The sequence below is a fragment of the Anolis carolinensis genome, chromosome 1 (assembly GCF_035594765.1).
Source record: "Anolis carolinensis isolate JA03-04 chromosome 1, rAnoCar3.1.pri, whole genome shotgun sequence".
NCBI classification, from domain to species: domain Eukaryota; kingdom Metazoa; phylum Chordata; class Lepidosauria; order Squamata; family Dactyloidae; genus Anolis; species Anolis carolinensis.
Genome location: NC_085841.1, coordinates 329,408,802 through 329,430,573, shown reverse-complemented (window position 1 = coordinate 329,430,573; position 21,772 = coordinate 329,408,802). Strand labels below are relative to the sequence as shown.

General features: G+C 38.0%; 1 protein-coding gene across 2 annotated transcripts in view; it reads left to right on the top strand.

Moving 5' to 3' along the window:
- The window catches only part of ltbp2 (latent transforming growth factor beta binding protein 2), a 153,575-nt gene that overhangs the window by 106,854 nt on the left and 24,949 nt on the right, over positions 1 to 21,772 (top strand). For both annotated transcript variants that reach the window (XM_008124397.3, XM_016991324.2), the window contains 9 exons: positions 403 to 633; positions 2,449 to 2,468; positions 5,582 to 5,621; positions 6,984 to 7,082; positions 10,706 to 10,831; positions 12,048 to 12,176; positions 13,132 to 13,251; positions 17,110 to 17,235; positions 19,371 to 19,496. In XM_008124397.3, the coding sequence (XP_008122604.2) occupies positions 403 to 633; positions 2,449 to 2,468; positions 5,582 to 5,621; positions 6,984 to 7,082; positions 10,706 to 10,831; positions 12,048 to 12,176; positions 13,132 to 13,251; positions 17,110 to 17,235; positions 19,371 to 19,496 (1,017 nt within the window). The remainder of the gene's footprint in view (positions 1 to 402; positions 634 to 2,448; positions 2,469 to 5,581; positions 5,622 to 6,983; positions 7,083 to 10,705; positions 10,832 to 12,047; positions 12,177 to 13,131; positions 13,252 to 17,109; positions 17,236 to 19,370; positions 19,497 to 21,772) is intronic.

Genomic DNA, 21,772 nt, shown 5'->3' with positions numbered 1-21,772 from the left:
TTGCAAACATCTTTGTTTCCTTTTTTTGGCAACTTCCAATCTTCAGTTCTGGCTCCAGGTAAATATAGTCTAAACACGTTCTGCCCTGGTTAGAAAACTGTGATGGATACTTAAGTAGACGAAAGGAGAAGAAGCATGCCCCAACGTATCTTACCTGTGTAACAGAAAAACAAGAACTCTTACTGCAACGTATTTTGTCCAAAATTTGGAATTACTGCATTTTGGACCACAACTCTCAGAATCTTCCAACTGAGAGACTGAGGGAGCTATAGAATTTTTTCAAAAAGGGTAACTTTGATGGTCTGAAGGTGAAAAGATCATAGCTTCTCTCATCTGTTTCATCTCCTTGCCTGTATTTCTCCTTACTCTAAATGGGTTTCTTTCACTCTGCCATCCTTGCAGATGCTTTCAAAGAGATTTGCCCTGCTGGCCATGGCTACACTTATTCCAGCTCTGACATACGGATGTCCATGAGAAAGGCAGAAGCCGATGAGCTTCCACACAGGTCAGAGGAGCAGGGAGAAATCACTGACAAGGTTCCCGACTGGACAATAAGGCATCAATCGCTGCAGGAAGTCTTAAGTGGTGGCATCACTGATACATTCTCTAAGATCGACATCTCTGCAGTAAAAGGTGAGGAATTGTTGGTGTAGATCCAACTGGTTTGGTCAAATTCAAGGGTCTGAAAAACGTGTAACTCCAACAATCACCTAGTCATCAGGGCGATAGTCATACTGACTGTGGAATTATGGAAACTCCTATTTAAAAACAACTTTACAGATCTTTGGTGAACTGACAGCATTTCTCTCGAAACCGTTTGGTCCTGGATTATAAAGGAATGTAATAGAATCTACTATTCTATGATTCTATGAATGTGAAGGCTGCCTTATGTTCAACTTTTTCAGTCAGGCCCCTGCATTGGTAAAGGCATTGGACTCTTTTTTAAAAAAACATTTTTATTGTAAAATTTATAAGCAACTTTGGTATAATTCTTGTTACAATAAAAATTGTCTTTTCTCAATACAATAAAAGTACATAACAAGTGACACATAACCAGTTTATCACAAAGGGTGTGCGGGGAAGAGGGTATCAGGGATAGGAAAAAAGAAAGAAGAGAGAGAAAAAATTACAAATAAACAGTTGCTATATTATTCCTGTTGCTTCCAGAGCCCAGGACGTGGTCATTATTTTTTTCCTCTTCCCATTAAATTTATCTTTTGTAGTTGTGTTATAAATCACACTACATTTATTTTGTAATTTTGCCCTAGGGATTTTCCTTAATCGAAGTATATATGGAAACTTATTTTCTCTTTTTGCAAGTAATCTATCAAAGGTTTCCAGTCAGTTCTATTGTTTGATGTTCTATCTTGAGCTATTTTTTTGTGTTAATAAATCCATATTCATATTATCCAGTACCTTTTCTAGCCACTTTTCCATGCTCGGTACTTATTCTCGCCGCAGTGGTGTGGTAAAAAATTAGTCTATCAGTAAATAAATAAATAAGGCATTAGACTCTTCATTGTGGTGAGGCAAGGTAACTTTGTGAGCTTAGGCTTCAGAAAAGAGCAGGGTCCCCATCCTGACATAGCATTTCTGGATTGCATTTGAACATGTTAATGATCATGTCATTAAAAAGTACCATTCAAACAAGTAACAAAAATAAAACTAAATGAAATAACTTAGCACAGAAAATATCTTGAACAGTGTAATTCCTAAAGATCTGAATTATTCACACATTATTCATGTGATCATGTTCACATGTTGAAAGGAGCAGTGGGACTGTATTACACTGTGCTGCAACTTGCAAAGAGTAGCACAGTATGACTTCCCTGTCATCAAATGAACCCTTCCTTCATGAAGGAAACCTAGGAAAGGGGACAAAATTAATGTATATATCCATTCGAGAGATAAAGAGACAAGCAAGCGGTCATTTGGTGGAGATACCATCCAAAGTTCTGAGCCCACTTTGAAAAGGATCTGACATCTACTCCAGGTGGTAATTCCATCAGGGAGTTTTACTGATTAATATTGAATCCCAGAAAGGCTGCCATGTGTATATCTAGGATGCAAGGCAAGGTGTATCCAAGTGAGAAATGTCTTTATCTTTGGTGTTGGATGCAAGTGCTCACTCATAAGATATGTTAACAATGTTTTATTTCTGTATAGCATTTTTAAGTGCTTAATGTATTGATGCCAAGGAAATAGAACCTGGTGTGGGAGTATATAGTAAGGATATAGTAGGAGTTATAGTTCAGCACTGGTGGAGAACACCAGGTTGGGGAAGCTTCTTGCAATTCAAACAGGGAGTTTAGGGATGAATTAAAGAAGGGTGTATTCTAAGTTTAGGAGTGGCACTCCAAATAAATTACTGAAGTGGTCATGCATTTACAAAGGTACTTTTAATGTTAAAAACGTGTTTTTTATATATTGTCATCTGTCATTTTACAGGGGACTCTGAAGAAGATCAGGTGAGTAAAATATCTGTTGCTGGCAGTTTTACATTTGGGGTAAGAATCCATTCAGTCTTTTATACATACACAAAGAAGTAACTGAAGAATATTGTTTGAATACAAAGGGATATGGAAAATAGTTGTGTAAATTCAAATTATTTTAACACAAATGGCTTCAGCTTTGTCAAAAGACAAATATTTTAGAAATTATATGCCAGTTCCTAAATTTGGGACCAACCAAGTAGTATTTTAGTGATATATCTGAAAAACAATGAATTATTTAAGGAAAACATTTAAAGAAATAACTTCTGCAACTTTATAATAAGAGATTGGATTATTTTTCTTAACTATTTAATTTTAATATCTCTCTATCACCAAGAATATTTTTGGCTTTAACTTGGAAGACTCTGTCATCAACAATATAAGTGCTTATTGTTTTACAGCCAAGTAAGTGGAAGTTCAAGTGTTAAAGTGTGAAAGACTATAATTACATAAAAACATGTATGCAACTCCATGACTAATGAATCCAGGATTTGTTGACAGTTGAGAGCAGACATTATGAAGAACTCCATAAAATACCCTCCAGTATTTCATAGACAAAAGATGGGAGATACATCCAGGCAACATCAGATTGTGGCGTCCAGAGGAGGGTGACTAAAATGATCAAAGGTCTGGAGACCATGCTCTATGAGGAGTATCTTAAAAAACTGTGTATGTTTAGCCTGCAGAAAAGAAGGTTGAGAGGAGACATGATAGCCATGTATAAATATGTGAAAGGATATCATAAGGAAGAGGGAGCAGATTTGTTTTCTGCTGCCCTTGAAACTAGGACTCAGAGCAATGGATTCAAATTACAGGAAATGAGATTCCACCTGAACATTAGGAAGAACATCCTGAATGCACAAGCTGTTCAATAATGTAACTCTGCCTTGGAGTGCTCCTTCCTTGGAAACTTTTAAACAAAGGGTGGATGGCCATCTCTCAGGGATACTTTGCTTGTGCTTTTCCTTCATGGCAGGGGGTTGGACTAGATTATCTATGTGGTCGCTTACAACTCTATTATTCTATCATTCCATGAGTACATCTTCTCCATAGTGATAGATGAAAACTATACAGTCCCACAAATTCTATTCACTTTATGTTGTGATCCCACCTACCATCAGATCTGGCTCCATTCAGCACTGGCATATTGTAACAATATATAGTACAGAACTGTAACTTTAAAATATGATGATGACTAATGTGAGTGGTAGCAAAGGACCACTGCACAGATCGCAGAATAGATAGCGGTCCATGACAGAGGATCAAAGAGATAAAGGATGGTAGAAAAAGCCATCTCTATTAGGAGAGGAGTAAAAACTTGTGGCACAAGGTGGACAGCTCTCTGGTGATGTAGGCAGCCTTCTCTGCTATCTTCCTCCCACAATCATTACACACCACTCCACAAGTGCCATACACTAGTATATCAGATGCCACTAATACACACACCTTCAAATTGTCTATTGACTCTTGGTGATCTTATGAATTTCATAGAGTTTTCTTAGGCAAAGAATAATCAGAGGTGGTTTTGCCAATTCCTTCCTCTGAAATATAGCTGAAGATATCTGGCAGTTTCCCATCTAAGTATTAAACAGGGATGTCCCTATTTAGCTTCCAAAATCAGAGACAATCAGATGCCTTTAGAGTATTTAAGCCTTATCAGATCATTACACTAGCAAAAGTCACCATCTGGATTCTGGATGAAATGTGCAACTTTCCTCAAAATCATGTGAATACTCCTGATCCTTTGACTTACTAGATTAAACCAAGTTTCAGATTCTTTGTTCTCTAGATCACAAATTGAAACATCCTATATGAGTTACAGCTTACTTTCTTCCGTTCCTTTCCTCTTTCCTTTCTGATTTGTATAAATATCATTTGCTGCAATGTCAGAATTGGGCAAACTAAAATTAGGTCTAATTGCCACCGAACCATGGTTTTAAGACATGGTTTAAAACGCTTTCGCAAACCATGATTTGCAAGTAATCATGGTTGGTGTAATTGCTGATTGCAGCAAGTTCTGTTAAGCAAAAGAAATTTTTTTTGCAGATTAGTGGGAAAATAATAACACTCTGTAACACAATGTTTGTTCCTGGGTTATAAATGTAATTTCCTAATTGGTTCTATCATAAGAACATGCAAAAAGGTTATTAAAGGTTTATCCTGCAGCACAATTTGCTTTAATTTTTCAATTAATATCTCATTGGGGGCCCTTCTACACAGGCTCTATACCCCAGGATCTGATCCCAGGTTTTCAGTTTATCCCAGATTATCTGGCATTGAGGACTCCTATAATCCAGTTTAAAGCAGAAAACCTGGGATCAGATTCTGGGATATAGGGCCTGTCTGGAAGGGCCCTGAATCTCAATCAGTTCATCATAGTTTGCGGCAGCCACAAAAATGAAGTTTCTGGAGTATAAAAACTAATTTCAAAATAAGTACTGCACAATTAAAAAGAAATAACACTTTCAAAGTAGGAACAGAATTTGTTTTCAAATTGTGTTACATAGTGTAAGTAATATGATACTGACATCATATTCAAGTTTGTGGGATCAGGAAATTGATTTCTGAATCATGCCATTGTTTTCCTGTTATTAATCTCAAGCAATACTCAATCTGTTGTCAACAAGTTTTTGAACAGGTGCTGGAGGGGAAGATGGAAGTAACAGGAAACAGCTGCAAAAAACCCCCTATAGAAAATCTTTACAGATGTAAAGACACCATCCTTTATTTTCATGTGTTTCAATAGCAATTATCCCTGTCAAGTGAATTGCTCTTTAAAATTAAAATAGCACAGTGGAATCTGCTCCCTCTTAATATGAAAATTATTTGTGAGGTTGTGAGCATGGAAATGAATCTGATCAAAGCTCATTTCAACTTTTGTCTCAAACAGTTTCTCCATCCTCCCTACAACTGTCCAATCCCATATGAGATTATGACACATAAACTGGGTCGTTCCTCACCTTAAGAAATACTTAACAGGAAATTGCTGAAGAAGAAAATTCTTGAAATTTAGGATTTTTCCCTAGCTACATCAAACCTACCTGGTTTATAGACAGCCAGTAATTGTGTCTATGTGTTTTTGGTCATAGGATACCGATGATGCTATTCAAGAAACAGATATTACCCCAGGTAAATTGCAAAGTAATTTGCTGAAAATGAAGAAGCTAAAGAAGTATGGGGTTGATCTCAGAGCATGCTGACCATTCAAATGCTTTGGGGAAAGTCCCCCCTTCATCCCAAGGGGATCTTCTAACAGAGCCTATAGCTTATTGCATGGTGTCATTGCATGGACAACAACTGAATCTACTCTGTTGTACCTTCAGTAAGATAGACTGGAAATGAATGCGTTTCATATATCACATGTAATTTTTCTTTCAGTTATTTTTAATTACAATGGGTTGAATGCTTGTTCACTCAGAAATATGTTTAGTTGCTCCCTAGTAAACATGCACTAGAGTATGCTGTCAGAGGAGTAGGTGGGCTGATTCCTAGAAAGTAATATATGCATATTATATAAATATATAATATATAAAGTTCACTAGAAAATGATTATTTATCTATTATATAAAGATATATTCATAATACTCAAATCTATATGCTGAAGTTTAATGCATGGCAGGGGCTTGGACTAGATGGCCATGGCTCTTTCAACATTATGATTCGAATGTTTTAATAAGTTTACAATTATTATTATAAGAGCCAATTCTGATGATACTATGTTTACTTTGTTGCAAAGACTGATTGCTAAATTAACATTGAACCTGAAACATATAAATGTCTAGTTCTTAGTGAATGAAATATACAGTAAAACAATGTTTGGTGATACTCTTTGGATCTTCTTTTTATAGCTTGGTGTTCTGAAGCTTATCATTAAAAAGTGTACTAGCAATCAGGAATGATGATACTGTTTATGTCATTAGTTCTAGTACTCTTTTGTTAAAACAGAATGCTTGTAAATTGTGAATGACTGTAAGAATCAGCTCTAGAATATGAAGTGCATGTATAAATCAGAGAGTATTTTATCATTGCATGTTGTCAGCAGGAGTTCTATCTATTTTAAAATATCATTTTGATTGGCATTTCCTTTTCTGTCGGATATGTATGTATATAGAAAAGGTATTTTATCTGAGTGCATGTCAACAGCCTGAGTTAGGAATTATGTTTCCATTCTTTATCACAAAAGTATCTGATCAGAAATAAATTTGATATTGAAGAGAGAATTTAGATGCAGTCTGCAAACTGGTCCTTGTTACTGCCAAAAATGTAGTCCTTGCTGACTCATTTGTGAAATGTATATATCTTTCACATGTTGCTGCACTTGTAATAAGTAATAGTTTGGGTTCAATAGAATTGGACTAATTGACTTTTAATGGCCCTTCTACTTCTTTGATTAATAGAATTTAGTGGACGGGACTGCAGATTCCAGTTGATTCTTCTTCTTTATTTGGCAGTGGTTCTAATTAGTAACTTTTTTTTTTGTATCCTTTGCAGTGGATGTGGTAGAGATTTCTCCCCATTTTCCTGCCCACCCATTTCCGGAATCTTTTGGGGAAGATACTGCTTCCACAGATATACCAACAATGCTTACAGGTAAAGCAACCAGAAGATGGGATTCCCATTAAAATATGTGGCAGGTAAAAGATTGTTCAGATGTCACACTTGAGAGGATCAAGCTGCAGGAGAAATACATTGAATTATAGAATTATAAAATCATAGAATCATGGAAGAGACCTCGTGGGCCTTCCAGTCCAATCCCTGGCAAAGAAAAAGGAAAATAATAATAATAATAATAATAATAATAATAATAATAATAATAATAATAATCTGCACGCATCATCCGAAAATACATCACACAGTCCTAGACACTTGGGAAGTGTTTGACTTGTGATTTTGTGATATGAAATCCAGCATATCTCTATCTTGTTTGCTGTGTCATAATAAAATAATAATAATAATAATAATAATAATAATAACTACTACTTTATTTCCCGCTCCATCTCCCGAAGGACTCAGGGTGGCTTACACTGGGACAAGCCCAAAACAGTATTATGTCAATAAAAACAGTAACACAATCAAATCACAGTATAATACCACATCTTACAAAAGCTAAAATAACTGAAAACATAGACAGTAAACCCAATCAGTAGTCAAGCACTATAGGACATGGGCCATTTTAAGGGGAAATGGAAACCTGAAAGTGCATATTCTTTGGAAAAATTACATTCAAAGCACCCCCAACAGATGGCCATCCAGCCTCTGTTTAAAAGCCTCCAAAGAAGGATCCTCCACCACAGTTTGGGGCTGACTGTTCCACTGCTGAACAGCTCTGAGAGTTAGGAAGTTCTTCCTAATGTTGAAGTGGAATCTCCTTTCCTGTAGATTGAAGCCATTGCTCCATGTCCTAGTCTCCAGGGCAGCAAAGAACAAGCTTGCTCGTTCCTCCCTAGGACTTTCTCTCACATATTTATAAATGGCCATCATGTTTCCTCTCAGCCTTCTCTTCTACAGGCTAAACATGCTCAGCACTTTAAGCCGCTCCTCATAGAACTTGTTCTCCAGACCCTTGATCATTTTAGTCGCACTCCACTGGACACATTTCAGCTTGTCGACACCTCCCTTAAATTGCAGTCCCAGAATTGGACACAGTACTCCAGGTGTGGTCTGGCCAAGGCAGAATAGAGGGGTAGCATGACTTTCCTTGATTTAGACACTATACATGGTCTAATTCTTTAAAAGAAGATATAGTAAATCCTTTGCTTTCAAGCGTTTTCATAAAGTGATGTTTCAAAATTAGCAATTTCTGGATTTTTTTTAATTCTAGTGTTGCCAGGTCATCTTTTATTTAGGGAAATCCTATGAATAAGAGACCTCCAAGAGTCCTGGTGATCAGTAGTCTTCCTCAGGTCATGACTTTCTTGATTGGTTCAAGCCACCAATAACATGTCTTATTCTTTTCCTACTGCTTTCCCAGTGGATTTAAAGATAATTGTAATACTGAGAGCATAGTGGGTGTCCCCTCCTGCCCAGCATTCAAAGCGTTGTTGCTTCCATGTTTATACACCCTGTATTATTATCTCTTTATGGGCTACAAGGAGACTAAAGAAAGATTAACCAAAATGCTGACAAGATCTGAGCCAGGTTCTTTCTGGTGCCAATTCAGGTGTTACCTTCATTCCCATAAGGTTTTGTAATGTTTCATTTAAGTTGGGAATGAGCCCTTTTTCCATGCTTCACATGTTTTCAGTGCATCATTGTCATAAGCGACTAGGCTCCCTAACTGGTTCAGACAACTGTGATTTTATCAAATATTTATTTTCATGCTGCGCACACACTGTAGAAAATGAGTCTGCCAAGCATATAAAAGCAGACATTTGCTAACCAGCACAGATGGGAAGTAACAGGTCCTTTTATGACAGCAAAGTGGCAAGAGCCAGCGATTTCAGCTTCTTAGATAGACAAGGCATGAAAATTGTCTCTTTTGATTTGGCCCATGTTGCAGATTTAAGTCATGGGGATTTTCTGGTGAAGAGGGAAGCATCTCAAAATAGCTAATGTGTTTACTGCTTAGATAATGGCAGTGGTGTCGTTTACAGAATTCCTAACTATCTGGGAGAGCTCTCCTCCTGCCCTTGAACTCCCACTTCAAACTTTATTGAAAAGTTGGATCTTGGCCACTGCTGTTGGCTTGTTCTTGAACTGGTTGGGCAACAATGACAGGATTCTTGAAGATTGTTGTAAGATTTTTTTTTAACTCTTACTCTTGAATAGGAGTTTGAGACCCCATGATGCTTTATATAATGCAGCCACCATCCATTGATCTAAGCCCTCTTTGCTAGTAATCCAATGGGAAATGACTAGGGGAATGGAGGGCAAAAAGGCACCTAAAAGAAGAGTATGAAGTATCTTTTAAAATGAAAGTTTTATTCTATTAGTAAAGAAAGTAAAGAGAGATTACTTACATTGCATTAGTAAAGATTACTTACTTCAAGACAACCCCCATCAGATACACTTAAAAAGGGATGCAAATTGCAAAGCAATCTGAATCACATCCAGCCAGAGGTTGAAAGAAATATAATTTCCTTAACACAGCTAAGTAACGGTCCTATCACTACTTACAAATACAGCCATTTCCAACTTCTTCAGAGCTGGGAGCATTCTTTCCAGACTATGACTGACTCCCACATGTGAGACAAGACTTCCAGTTCTTTGTCCTCTCTATCCAGTCCTAAGAAGCGTCTGGATGCTTTGCCCACTGTTCACTCACACTGGGGGATCGAACTCTGACTTCTTTCTGATGCTGATCCTTTAAATCAATGGTTCTTAACCTGGGGGTCCCCAGATGATTTGGCCTTCAGCTCCCAGAAATCCTAGGTGCTATAGGAACAAAACATATGATTGTTTTAATGATGAAAGCAATTCTTTTAAGCTTTAATGTGATTTTTTTAAAATAAAAAAACTCCCTCACATCTTGTTTAGGGGGGCAATTGAAATAATCAAAGGTCTGGAGACAATGTCCTATAAGGAACGGCTTAAAGAGTTGGGTATATTTAGCCTGCAGAAGAGAAGGTTGAGAGGAGACATGATAGCCATGTATAAATATGTGAAAGACTGTCATAAGGAAGAGGAAGCAGGCTTGTTTTCTGCTGCCCTGGAAACCAGGACTCAGACTAATGGGTTCAAATTACAGGAAAGGAGATTCCACCTAAATATTAGGAAGAACTTCCAGACCACAAGAGCTGTTCAACAGTGGAACTCTGTCACCTTCCCATTCAAGCATCTCTCTGACAAATATCTACTAGTGCAGTTGCTTGCATTGAGGCCAAAGATTTCACCCACAACAAGCTTCCTAGGCGCACAATCAGTGGTGATAGCCAGAATGATCCCTTCATCATTAATCGCTTGGCTGGACTCGGCTGGGGAGGGGTCAGCGGCTCTGAGGAAAAGGAAGAAAGTGGTGCCAATTTGAGTTTGGGCAGGGAAATGTGTGACCATCCATACAATTTAGGCCTGGCATATTTGCAAGCACGTATAATGCCAATGGAGTGAAATGAGGGCAGAATGCTGCATCTCTGGCTTGATTACATTTGCTGGTGAGAACAGCCCCCAAAGTGCCTAGCTTTTGAGGATCTGGGACACTTGATGAGCTCTAAAACAAAGGAACAATGTGAAGATTGGGCTTGCCTCCTAATAATACCTTCTCTCTTTGATCCCAGAAACAAATATGTGCTCCTCTTCACCCAGCCTCTGTGGTCCAGGCACCTGTGTTAACCTGCCAGGAGGATATGCCTGTTTGTGTTATCCGGGTTATCAACAGCATCCCAGTCACACCTATTGCATTGGTATTTCAGTGTTTTCTTTTTCCCCTTGGGAGAAATGGAGGGATGATAATCCTTCCTTCAACAAATGGGCAAATGTATTTTTGTTTCGGCAAGTCTTTGGCAGTTAAGCCTAGGTTATGGAAGAAGATACTTAATCCTGTTGGCTCCTGCCTTTCCTACAATTGATGTGTTTTAATTATTTTTCTTCTTATGTTTTAACTGTGCCTTAAATGTTTTTGTTGTATTTGGTTTCATTGTTAATTGCCTTGAGTTCTCCTTTGTGGAGAGGCAAGGAAGAGTACAAATGTAATGTTGAGTAAGCGACATGAGAAAGAACTAAAAGAAAGATTTCTTGTTCTTGAAAATTAAAAAAAATGCGGAAGGGGAGGATGGAAAGTGGAAAACTTAGACTGACAACAGAGCATGCAATTTGACCAGATGCCGGTGTCATTGGTTTTCTAACTGGACTAATTCCCAGAAAGGAAATTATAGCTTGAGTGAAGAAGATTAAGATGTGAAGTTATCAGCTTACACTTAATGTTGTTTGCCAGGATGTATAGTTAATGGCTGCTCTTTATATCTGGATACAAAAAAAGCTGACTGAAATGTAGAGATCTATCTGTTAACTTGGCTGAAGCCAAGTTGGCTTAGTGAAAAGGCACAAAGTAACATGAAGTCATGTATTACAAAATCTCGAGATCAAATTTGGGTGGTATGTTATTTCCAAAAAATACAGTCAACCCTCCACATTTGCAAGACCCTAATGAAAATGAAAAAAGAAACCCATAAATAAAACAGTGCATTTTTAAAAATCTGAGCGAACATGTCTCTAGAATACTCTGGACCTCTACAATCAACTTCTGCTTTACCATAGAATCATGCTGGAAGACTCAAGAGTTTCATGCAGAGATGTTCTCTCTAGGAATGTCTAGGTTCTCTAGTGTGACTTTATGGTTAAGGAATTCAAGCAACTTCACTGGAGGATCTAGAGATTCCTAGAGATAACATTTTAATCAAATCCATAAATAATTAAATCTGCCAAAGTCAAACTTATTGACTGTAATGAGGTTTATTCAGGGGTTAGGAAGATGTGGCAATCCATTTATTTTGCACTTTATTTCCCTTCAGTCAGTGGTTGGAATTGATAGGAATTTGGGGCCATCGTATTCTTCTTGCCTTTTTAGGTTGGATGAGATACAGAATCTTTCCAACTAATTTGACTGTTCTCTTGTTTCAGATATTGATGAGTGTGAGAGAAATCCATGTGATGGGAAAGGTCACTGCAACAATAATGAAGGCTCTTATTCCTGCATCTGTTTTTCTGGTTATACCCTTCTCATTACACCAAACACACAAACATGCCAGGGTAAGTCATGCTTGGGCTGCCCCCAACAGCTGCCTTTGCCCACCTAAAGAAGATGGTTTGCTAAAAGAGTAATTCCTTATGTCAAAATATTGCTGGAGGAAAGGAAGAAAGCTTTTCTTTCTTCTTTAGCTTGAGCTTTTCCCTGCCTTGCGCAGAGGTGACAGCTCTGCTCTCTCCCCTATGTCCAAGAAAACTCCCCTTGATTACATTATGTAACAAAATTTGAAAAAAATTACATTCCTGGTTATTAAACAGGAAGTGTTACTCCTGTTTGACTGTGTGGTACATACTTTGAAAGTAATTGTTATATTCCAAAAACTTTGGAATATAGTTTTTCCAAACTATATTGTGGCTGCCACAAACTATGTTGAATTGGTTGAGACTCGAGGAGATATTCATTGAAAAAACTACAGTAAAAGGTGCTGCAGGATATCCCACAAAAACAAAGTTTTTGCAGTTTAATAAATTTTTCCCAAGGTTTTTTTTTTTTAAAAAAAATAGAACCAATTAGGAAATTACATTTATAACCGAGGAACAAAAATCTTGTTACATAGTATTGCCTTTCTCTTCCTTTTAATGGAAGAGGAAAGAAACACAACAAAGTGCTTTAGAAGTCTTCATCATCCTTGTCTTTTATTTTTCTCATGGTATATTAGATTGCTTTGAGTTTTCTGACTTGTGATTTTCTAAATGATAAAGAGGGAGAAGTACTACGGTACATAGCAAGGACTTTTGTGATCAAATGGAAAGGTAATAACATGGCCACTCAATGCTGCGCTTGCATCCACTATGATACCTGATGCTGACACTGGTTCAGAGGTGGGATGTGATTTAGGCCAGATTATATAGACTGGAATGGTAATGCGCAGAGGCGAGGTTAATCAGCTACTTGACCTATAACTCTACCTTCACACTTTACATTTTGTTAATGAGACCCAATCCTGTGTACTGACAGATTTAAATGAGTGTGACCAGCCAAACATGTGCCATGGAGGGCAATGCATCAATACACCTGGCTCCTATCACTGTGAATGTAAATTAGGCTATATCATGGACTACAGAGGACAATGTGAAGGTGAGTGTGAAAACAAAACAAAAAATTGTTTTTGAGGAGCTAGTGCAAAAGCCTTCCTATATTTGTACAGCTGTTCAAGTATTGGGAACAAAGGACTAACTAAGGAAATTAAATTAAAAGAAAGCAGAACTTTTGTTTAAAAGCAGAACTTGTTTAGCTTGAGGGTTTGGCTGGAGTTTGAGATACAGCAAATTTCCTTTTCAGTGCAGATTATCTGGATTTATTCACTTGAGACTTTTTGAAGAACCGATTAAACTTCTGCATCTTCAGTAGAGTGCATGCTTATTTAAACAAAGGCTTTCTGTACCAGTGCTATCATGATTTGGTGTTAGGCAGTAAATCCAAAGTGGGATCTCTTGAACATACTGGATGGCGGCTGCCCTCTTCTGGGAAATAAGGGAAATGCTAAATGCTTTATCTCTTCCTTTGCCCCCTTTACACTCAAACAGAACCAGTGTGATATAGTAGTTTTGGCTAGGATTTTGGAGTACCAAGGTTAGAATTCCTTCTAATCTATGGAAACCTATTTGTTCACCTTGAATAAACCACATTGTTTCCAGGCCAGGCCGAATGTCCCTTTGATAAATCTTGCTAAGACAATCCTACAATAAAATAACCTTTAGCATTTTACAGACAAAATCCTTGACATATGGTAAAGCAACATCAGGGTATTTCAAGAGAAAAAAGTTATTGAGGAATAACACACAATAAAGCACCTTAAAAAGTAGGATGACAGAGAATGAACCTGGGCTATCTTTGCCAAATCAGAACAGTTGGAGGATATGTAATAAAATCATCATAATACTGTGTCAACTTCAAATCCACAAGCATGTGGACAATTTCAACAGAAAGAAGGAAACCATGAAAATGAAGAAAAAAAACTAGCTACCAGTATTTAAAAAAACTCTAAAATCAGGACAGTAAACAAAGAACAACACTCAAAAAACAGGAATTCCAGACAAGAAACAATCAGGGCCACCTAACACCTCCCAACAAAGGATCCCCAGGCAGGAAGCAGCCAGGCTTTGAAACTGAAAGGCCATTCAATGCTAATCAAGATGGCCTATTTGCAACATTCACACTTGCCTCAGGCAGAGAAGAGTTCTTTCTTACACCCTAGACATTCCACAGATACATAAACCTCACTTGCCTAGTTTCCAGCAGACCTCACAAACTCTGAGGATGCCTGCTATAGATGTGGGTGAAAAGTCATGGGAAAATGCTTCTGGAACATGGCCATACAGCCTGGAAAACTCACAGCAACCTAACTTCAAAACACTCAGCAACATCTATTTATAGTCTGGTACAAATGTTGCGCTCATGCACACACAGATACACATATATATGGGAGAAATTGTCAAAAAACATGAAAGATGTTTCACTCTTTTGCTGAGAACACAGTAAAGAGATGGAGTCCCCTGATGTAGGCTTTAAAAAAAAGATTGGCTATTTCTTTGAAGTACTAATTACTGTTAAGAATATCCAAAGCATTTCACATAATAACTTGCTGTAATCCTTACAAAACCCTATATTTCAGATAAGTATAATTATTTCCATGTTAGACATTTGCCACTTGCCACTTCAAAGGAGGAGCTAACGCTTGGGGTGATGACTTAAGACATAGGAAGCTGTCTCATAAGACATCAGATATTTTCTCCATCCAGCCCTATATTATCTACTCCTCCTTGACTCTCCAAGATTTTGGGCACGGATTGGTCTTTCCTATCACCTACTCCTTGACCTTTTAAAGTGGGGTCCATCAAGTTAAACCTGAGGCCTTTGGGATGTAAAACTCAGATTGTTGCACTGAGGATCCTTCTCTGATTGGTTAGCAGTAAGAATCAAACCAAGGACTTCCTCATTTGCAGCTCAGTCTCTTAGGCACCAGAATACTACACTTGTTTTTATTCTGTTTTGGTAAAAAGAAGACGAACATCTTACATTTTCACTCATGTGATATCTCAACATGTACTTGCTTCCTCTTCAAGCTTCTCCTTTTCCCTTGGATTCTCTGCTGATGTTAGCAACTGCTATGTTGTCCCACACAGATGTTCCTAGGACACCCTGCTAAAATCATTTGCATCTAATGCTCTTGGCCAGAGCCAAAATGTTTTTACATCACTAAGTGTTTCATGGCTTTTTTTCTTTGTGTAGATCAAATGAAAGAGGCTGTAGGGGCTTGGGAGGAATAGCAGATTCTGTTTGTTTCTTTGGAGAAGGAAAAAATATTGATCCCTGTGTGGGCACAGATAAATGTGTTATGTTCTAATATGCCTAAGGTTCTCTTATGTGCATCATTGTGCAAATTGTTTTGGGACACTGATGGAATAGGTTGCAGGTAAGATCCCTAAATGACGGTGCCCAGCTTAGCTGATAATTCATAGTTTCTGCTGACGCTGTTATTGTTATGTGTCTTTGCTTTGACTGTAGTTTATGACAACACTATCACAGGGCTTTCTTGACAAAAGTTACACAAAAAAGCTTCCCATTAGGCTGAGAGAGTGTGGCTGAGCAAAGATCTGAACCCTAGTCTTACAGCATCTATTCCAGTGGTTCTCAACCTGTGGGTCCCCAGATATTTTGGCCTTCAACTCCCAGAAATCCTAACAGCTTGTAAACTGACTGGGATTTTTGGGAGTTGTAGGCCAAAACACCTGGGGACCCACAGGTTGAGAAACACTGGTCTATTCCAACTTTTGAACCTCTACATCACTGGATCATTTAGCTTCAGATATATGATGGAAACTATTACTCTGATGAAACCAATTTGCAGTGGCTATAAGATATATATTTATTGTGTATGTATACAGTTATTTCTGTCTTTGGCCCCCAAAAGCTAACTTTACAATGTCTCAATGCAGTAAAATTAAGAGCACGAGAAAGAGGAGTTCGACTGGATGGATCTTCTGGTCTCTTCCTACTACGATTCTATGGTTTTATGGTTCTAGAAATAATCATTTAAAATGTAGAGTATATTTGTAGAGATACAGATGGTCGCTGTAAAGCCCTGTGTAATGTAAGTTTTTAATAGCCTATTTTAAACTGCACAAAGAAGAGGCCAGTGTACCTCCTTAGGAAGAGAGTTCCACTACTGGGATGCCACCACAGTTAAGGCCCTGTCCTATATTCCCACTACTTACCTCTCTTAGTGGTAGACTCTACCAAAGGGCCTTGGAAGCAGATTTTTAAGAATGGGCCATATTTCAGATATGTATGAGAGGAATCTTAAGCGGGGCTGGCAGTTTATTTCCTGCATGTGCATTCCTCTCTTTATATTATTAAAATGTAATGGAATATGAATAGGTATGATTATTTTGCACCAAGCCTATGAGCAATGTACAGTATATACTTATTTTTCACAAGTCAGAGTCTACATGTAATGCTATAAATGTTTCTGGACAGCTTTGCATGCTTTCTAGTACTGATTAATGCCATTATTTGTGGAAATAAAAATGTTATTCACTGAGGTTTTTTCATGAGATATTTCTGCTGTGGCTGTGAAGAGAGCTGGGAGGAACTAATAGGACAGAAAGGTCTTGACTCTCCCTGGATTCTGTAGCAATGCTAGCCTAAGTATATTTTTAAGTCTTCTGATTGTATTATGATGTTCTAGTTAATGTAAAAGAATGATAAGCAAACTGGTGATGCTATGTATTTTGTTGGCAAAACCCAGACAACTTGCTCAATCATCTGGGTTGTGAGAATTGCAGCCCAAAACATCTGAAGAGCATAGGCTGCCTTCTCCTGACGTATGAAGTTGCTGATATTTAGTGCAGACACAACTCTTGACCATCTTCTGTTAGTGATCTCGGCATGCCTTCTGATAGATCAAAGCACTTTCTGTGTTGTCTGTTGTAGATATCGATGAGTGTGCAGCTTATAACATCTGCCCCAGAGGGCGCTGCGTCAACAGCGAAGGCTCCTTCTCATGTATTGCTTGTGGCACTGGATACATTGCATCACAGGATGGAAGAACATGTGAAGGTATATCCTGTGGCTCAGTGTAATGAGCAGAAAAAAATACTTATGAATGATCAGTGGTACATTAGCTCAGCTCAATTATTGTGGCCATAGATATCAAACTAAATTCAGTACCTAGCAACCTGAAGTGGCAATAGTTACCCTAGCTGGTAACTGTTGCTAATCCTTTTCACTGATGAAATTAGATTGCTTTGACCATCTTTGGTTAATTCATAACATTTAGTTAGCATTTACTTCATGTCCCATATAGGACATACTTCATGTTCCATATATGCTTACTAGTACTATATATATATAAAAGGTAAAGGCTTTCCCCTGACGTTAAGTCTAGTCGTGTCTGACTCTGGGGGTTGGTGCTTATCTCTATTTCTAAACCGAAGAGCCGGTGTTGTCCATAGACACCTCCAAGGTCATGTGGCCGGCATGACTGCATGGAGCATCGTTACCTTCCCGCCAGAGCGGTAACTATTGATCTCACATTTGCATGTTTTCGAACTGCAAGGTTGGCAGAAGCTGAGGCTAACAGCGGGATGTATATCCTGCCTTTCTCCGAATATGAGATATAGGGAAGCTCAACATTTGGGTGAAAATGAAATAAAGTTAAAGGAATAGAAAAAGCTGAAAAGAACAACAGTGATGAAGTGGTGTGAAATGTAAAGGGAAAAACAGATACCCCCCAACTGGTGTAGACACATACACCAGCTCTGTCCCTCGCCCCCGATACTGAAACTAACCAAAAAGTTGTAACTGGTGCCAAACATAGTTAAATAACAAACACCACAACAACTGCTTTTGGAGTAATTTAATGCTGGTTTACAAAACAGCTCATCCTTGGGATGATTTAGAAGAAAACAACCACTGAATGGGACTGCAACATGCTGGAGCAAAATAAAGACTGCCCCACTCCAGTCTGAGCAGGGGAGCCCTGCCATTGGCTAGGCCAAATGAGGGATATGATTGGTTGGCCAGGCAGGACTGAATCAAGGCTAGCCACCTCTTTGCAGCACATACTATGAGAACCAGGGGCACCAAAGGATGCCTCCCACAGGATGTTGTGCCTCTGCAGGGATTCAAATGGGAGACCCAGCTGAACTGGGACTTCAACAGTAAAATCCTGCATTCATATTTAGTGATTAATTTCTTAGCTATTTGCCCATTTTTATATTCTTCCTACTCCACCTATCATCAGGTGAACATCCGTCCAGGTTGACTAAGGAATGTGTTTTTCCCCATGGTAAAAGCTCTTTGACTATAATGTTCAAGTGCTAGAGAGTAATTTTAGAGTCTCATTTGACTTGTTTCAAAATCTGAGTGTGGCTACAGCAGTGAATGACTACTGTTCAAGTCAACACGGCACTTACAAGAGCCTAAGGTTTGAAGTTACTTTGGTGTATGACAATGATGGGCAACCTTTTGCACTTGGTGTGTCAAAATTCACCAAAAAACCTAGCACGAATTGGGTGGTGTGTCACTTCGAGAAAAAAACCATAATTTCACAATATGTATAGTTTAAATAACAAAAATATATAATTGTAATATATAACTATATTTAATAAATCAAAAACTATTTACTACCATTATTTCCATGTACAACAATCCATGGTACCTCTTGCAATTTCCACGCTGATTTCTCTCTATTGTAGTTTCAATGTAGTCATGAATAATGAATAATATAATAATAATAATAATATAAATAATAATATACTAGAATAATAATAGAATGATTGTGTATGTATGTATGTATGTATGTAATGTGGATAATTCCCATGGAGTAAACAACAAAACCACTGGACCAAATCACACCAAATTTGGCCACAAAAGACATTAGTCATCCAATCAATCTGCATGCGCCAGCGTGTCAGCAAAAATGGCTAGGTGTGTCAGTGCTGACACGCGTGTCATAGGTTGGCCATCACTGGTGTATGATCTCTGTTAAAGGGCAGTTTCCATAAGTGAACTGAAGAAATTAAACAAGTTTCTGACATTACCCTTAGAGAGCAAATGATGGTGTCTTTCAGAACTGCATCATTCGGACAGCTCCTTGACAGTGTGCTGACCAGTTACTAAATGTGGTAGGAAGGAACTTTCTGAGTTTTTCCTTAGAAGTATGCTATATTAACCATCTGTTCTTTCTCTAGACATTGATGAATGTCTCTCACAGATGGCTTGTCCCCAAGGAATCTGCACTAATACTCCGGGTTCCTTTGCGTGCCAGTCCTGTGACACTGGTTATGTGCTCTCATCTAACCGACTCACTTGTGAAGGTAAAAATACTGGGCTTCACTCTTCCTGTTTTAATTGCTGCAGCATCAAGCCATGAATTGTATTTATATGCAATAAAATAGCTGTATAAGCAGAGAATATGGCCTGGATTGATTCTCCTATTTTTCAGTATGACCCATCTTTCAACAGAGTGGCTCACAGCACATCGATCCTCTTTTCTCTCCATCTCTGGAGATACCTTCATTCACAAAAGTCCTGGGCATTGGCAGTGTAGCTAATGTGTAATGTTGAAGGATATATGGCATGGGAATATCTGGCACAGATGAATATTTTCATTAATGAATTGGTCTCAGCTTTACTGCTAATTTATATTAGCTCAAATTAGGACAATTCAGAGGAGAAAAACCAAATGGTTAAGAAGAGTAAAGGGAATGAGGATGTAATTATTCAGAGAGATTAAGTGAGACAAGACTGCCTCATCGTTTTAAGTCTTAAATTAGAGGATTGAGGCAGGAAGTGGAGGAGATATATTGAATTTTCCATGAGGGGGAAGACTACAAGGGAAAATAATTATACCAAGTTATAGGATAAATATGCCAACATAAAATAAAAAGTAGGCAAAGTATGAACAAGGTCAACATGAAAAAGAAACAAACAATTAATTAGAATACTGTGAACAGAGCCTAGAGAATGCACTCAACAAAGTGCTTGAAAATGCACCTAAATTTCAGGCCAGTTCAAATCAATTTTCCATTGTTTGCCTTAGAAGAACTAAGAAAATTAACAAAGATTAATTGTTTTTATGTTTTTAAGCTGCCTGAAACAATTGTGAAATCTGAAAATAAATAAGTGTTCCCTTGAAAATGAATTAAGATAATGCACCAACAAACTGATGTGTTTCTTCTCTTTTATATAGAAATAAAACAAGGAAAATTAGTGTCAGAGATAACCTATTATATGTGTGTGTGTGTGTAATCTTATAAACAAATAGTGAATTTACCTGTAAATGAAATATTGATATTTTTGCCAGTGTTGTGTGCCTTCATTTTCCAGTTAGGGTTGCCTTAGGGTTGCCTTATCATAGGTTTTTGCTGGCAATATTTTATCAGAAGGGGGTTGCCATTGCCTTCTTCTGGGGCTGAAAAATGGGAGAGTCAGTGGCACAATGGGTTAAACTCTTGTGCCAGCTGAACTACTGACCTTAAGGTTGGGTTGCTGACCTGAAGGTTGTTGTTTAGAATCTGTGAGATGGCATGAGCTCCCGTCTGTCAGCTCTAGCTTGCGGGGACATGAGAGAAGCCTCCCAGCAACACATCTGTGCGTCCCCTGGGCAATGTCTCTGTAGATGGCCAATTCTCTCACACCAGAAGCGACTTTGCAGTATGTTCTCAAGTCACTTCTGACATAATAAAAAAACCCAATGGGTTTCTATAGTCAATTGGAAATTTGAACCATGGTCTCGAAGTTCTAGGTCAACACTAAAACCCCTACATCACACCAGCTTACATATCTATATATATAAAAGGGTAATGAAATTTCGGCCTAGGACAAAACAACAAAACTACATATCCCAGAAACACTAAACTTGGCAGCACAACCAGTCACCCATGCCTCTACGTTCATACAACAAAAAGAAAAGAAAAACAAAGTCCTAATTAGAAGGAGAGGAAGAATTGTTTTTATTCAATTTCTGCCAGTTAGAAGGCTAAGCTCCCCCCACTTGGTCTCCTAGCAATTGGATAAAAACAATTATTCCTCTCCCTCTAATTAGGACTTTATTTTTCTTTTCTTTTTGTTGTATGAACGTAGAGGCATGGATGAGGGGTTGTGCTGCCAAATTTAGTGTTTCTGGGATGTGTAGTTTTGTTGTTTTGTCCTAGGCCGAAATTTCATTACCCTTTTATATATATAGATGTCATATATTCTTTTCCTAATGTTCTTTTTGCAGCTGTTTTTTCCTATTCATGCATGCATGAAATTTAGAAAAACAGACATCAAGGGTACTGTGTAATAAGGAGTATATCGTGCCCATGATTCATGTGTATCTGAAGGACATAACTTCAGTAAAATCAGCAATGCCTACAGGCTCAAAATTAGCAACTCAAATGTTGAAAGAACAGCCTGAGTCTTGTGGAACATTTTGTTTCCCATAACAAAGATAATAAAAAGGGAGACTCTGAAAAACTGTACAGTTGTTGGAATATATATGTTGGAAACATATATATGCAAAACCAATCTTTTTGTGGATTAGAGTGAAGAAACAGATGTTTGCCAGTTGCCAGTGTTAGGAGGAGGGAACCATGTGCTATAGATCTTA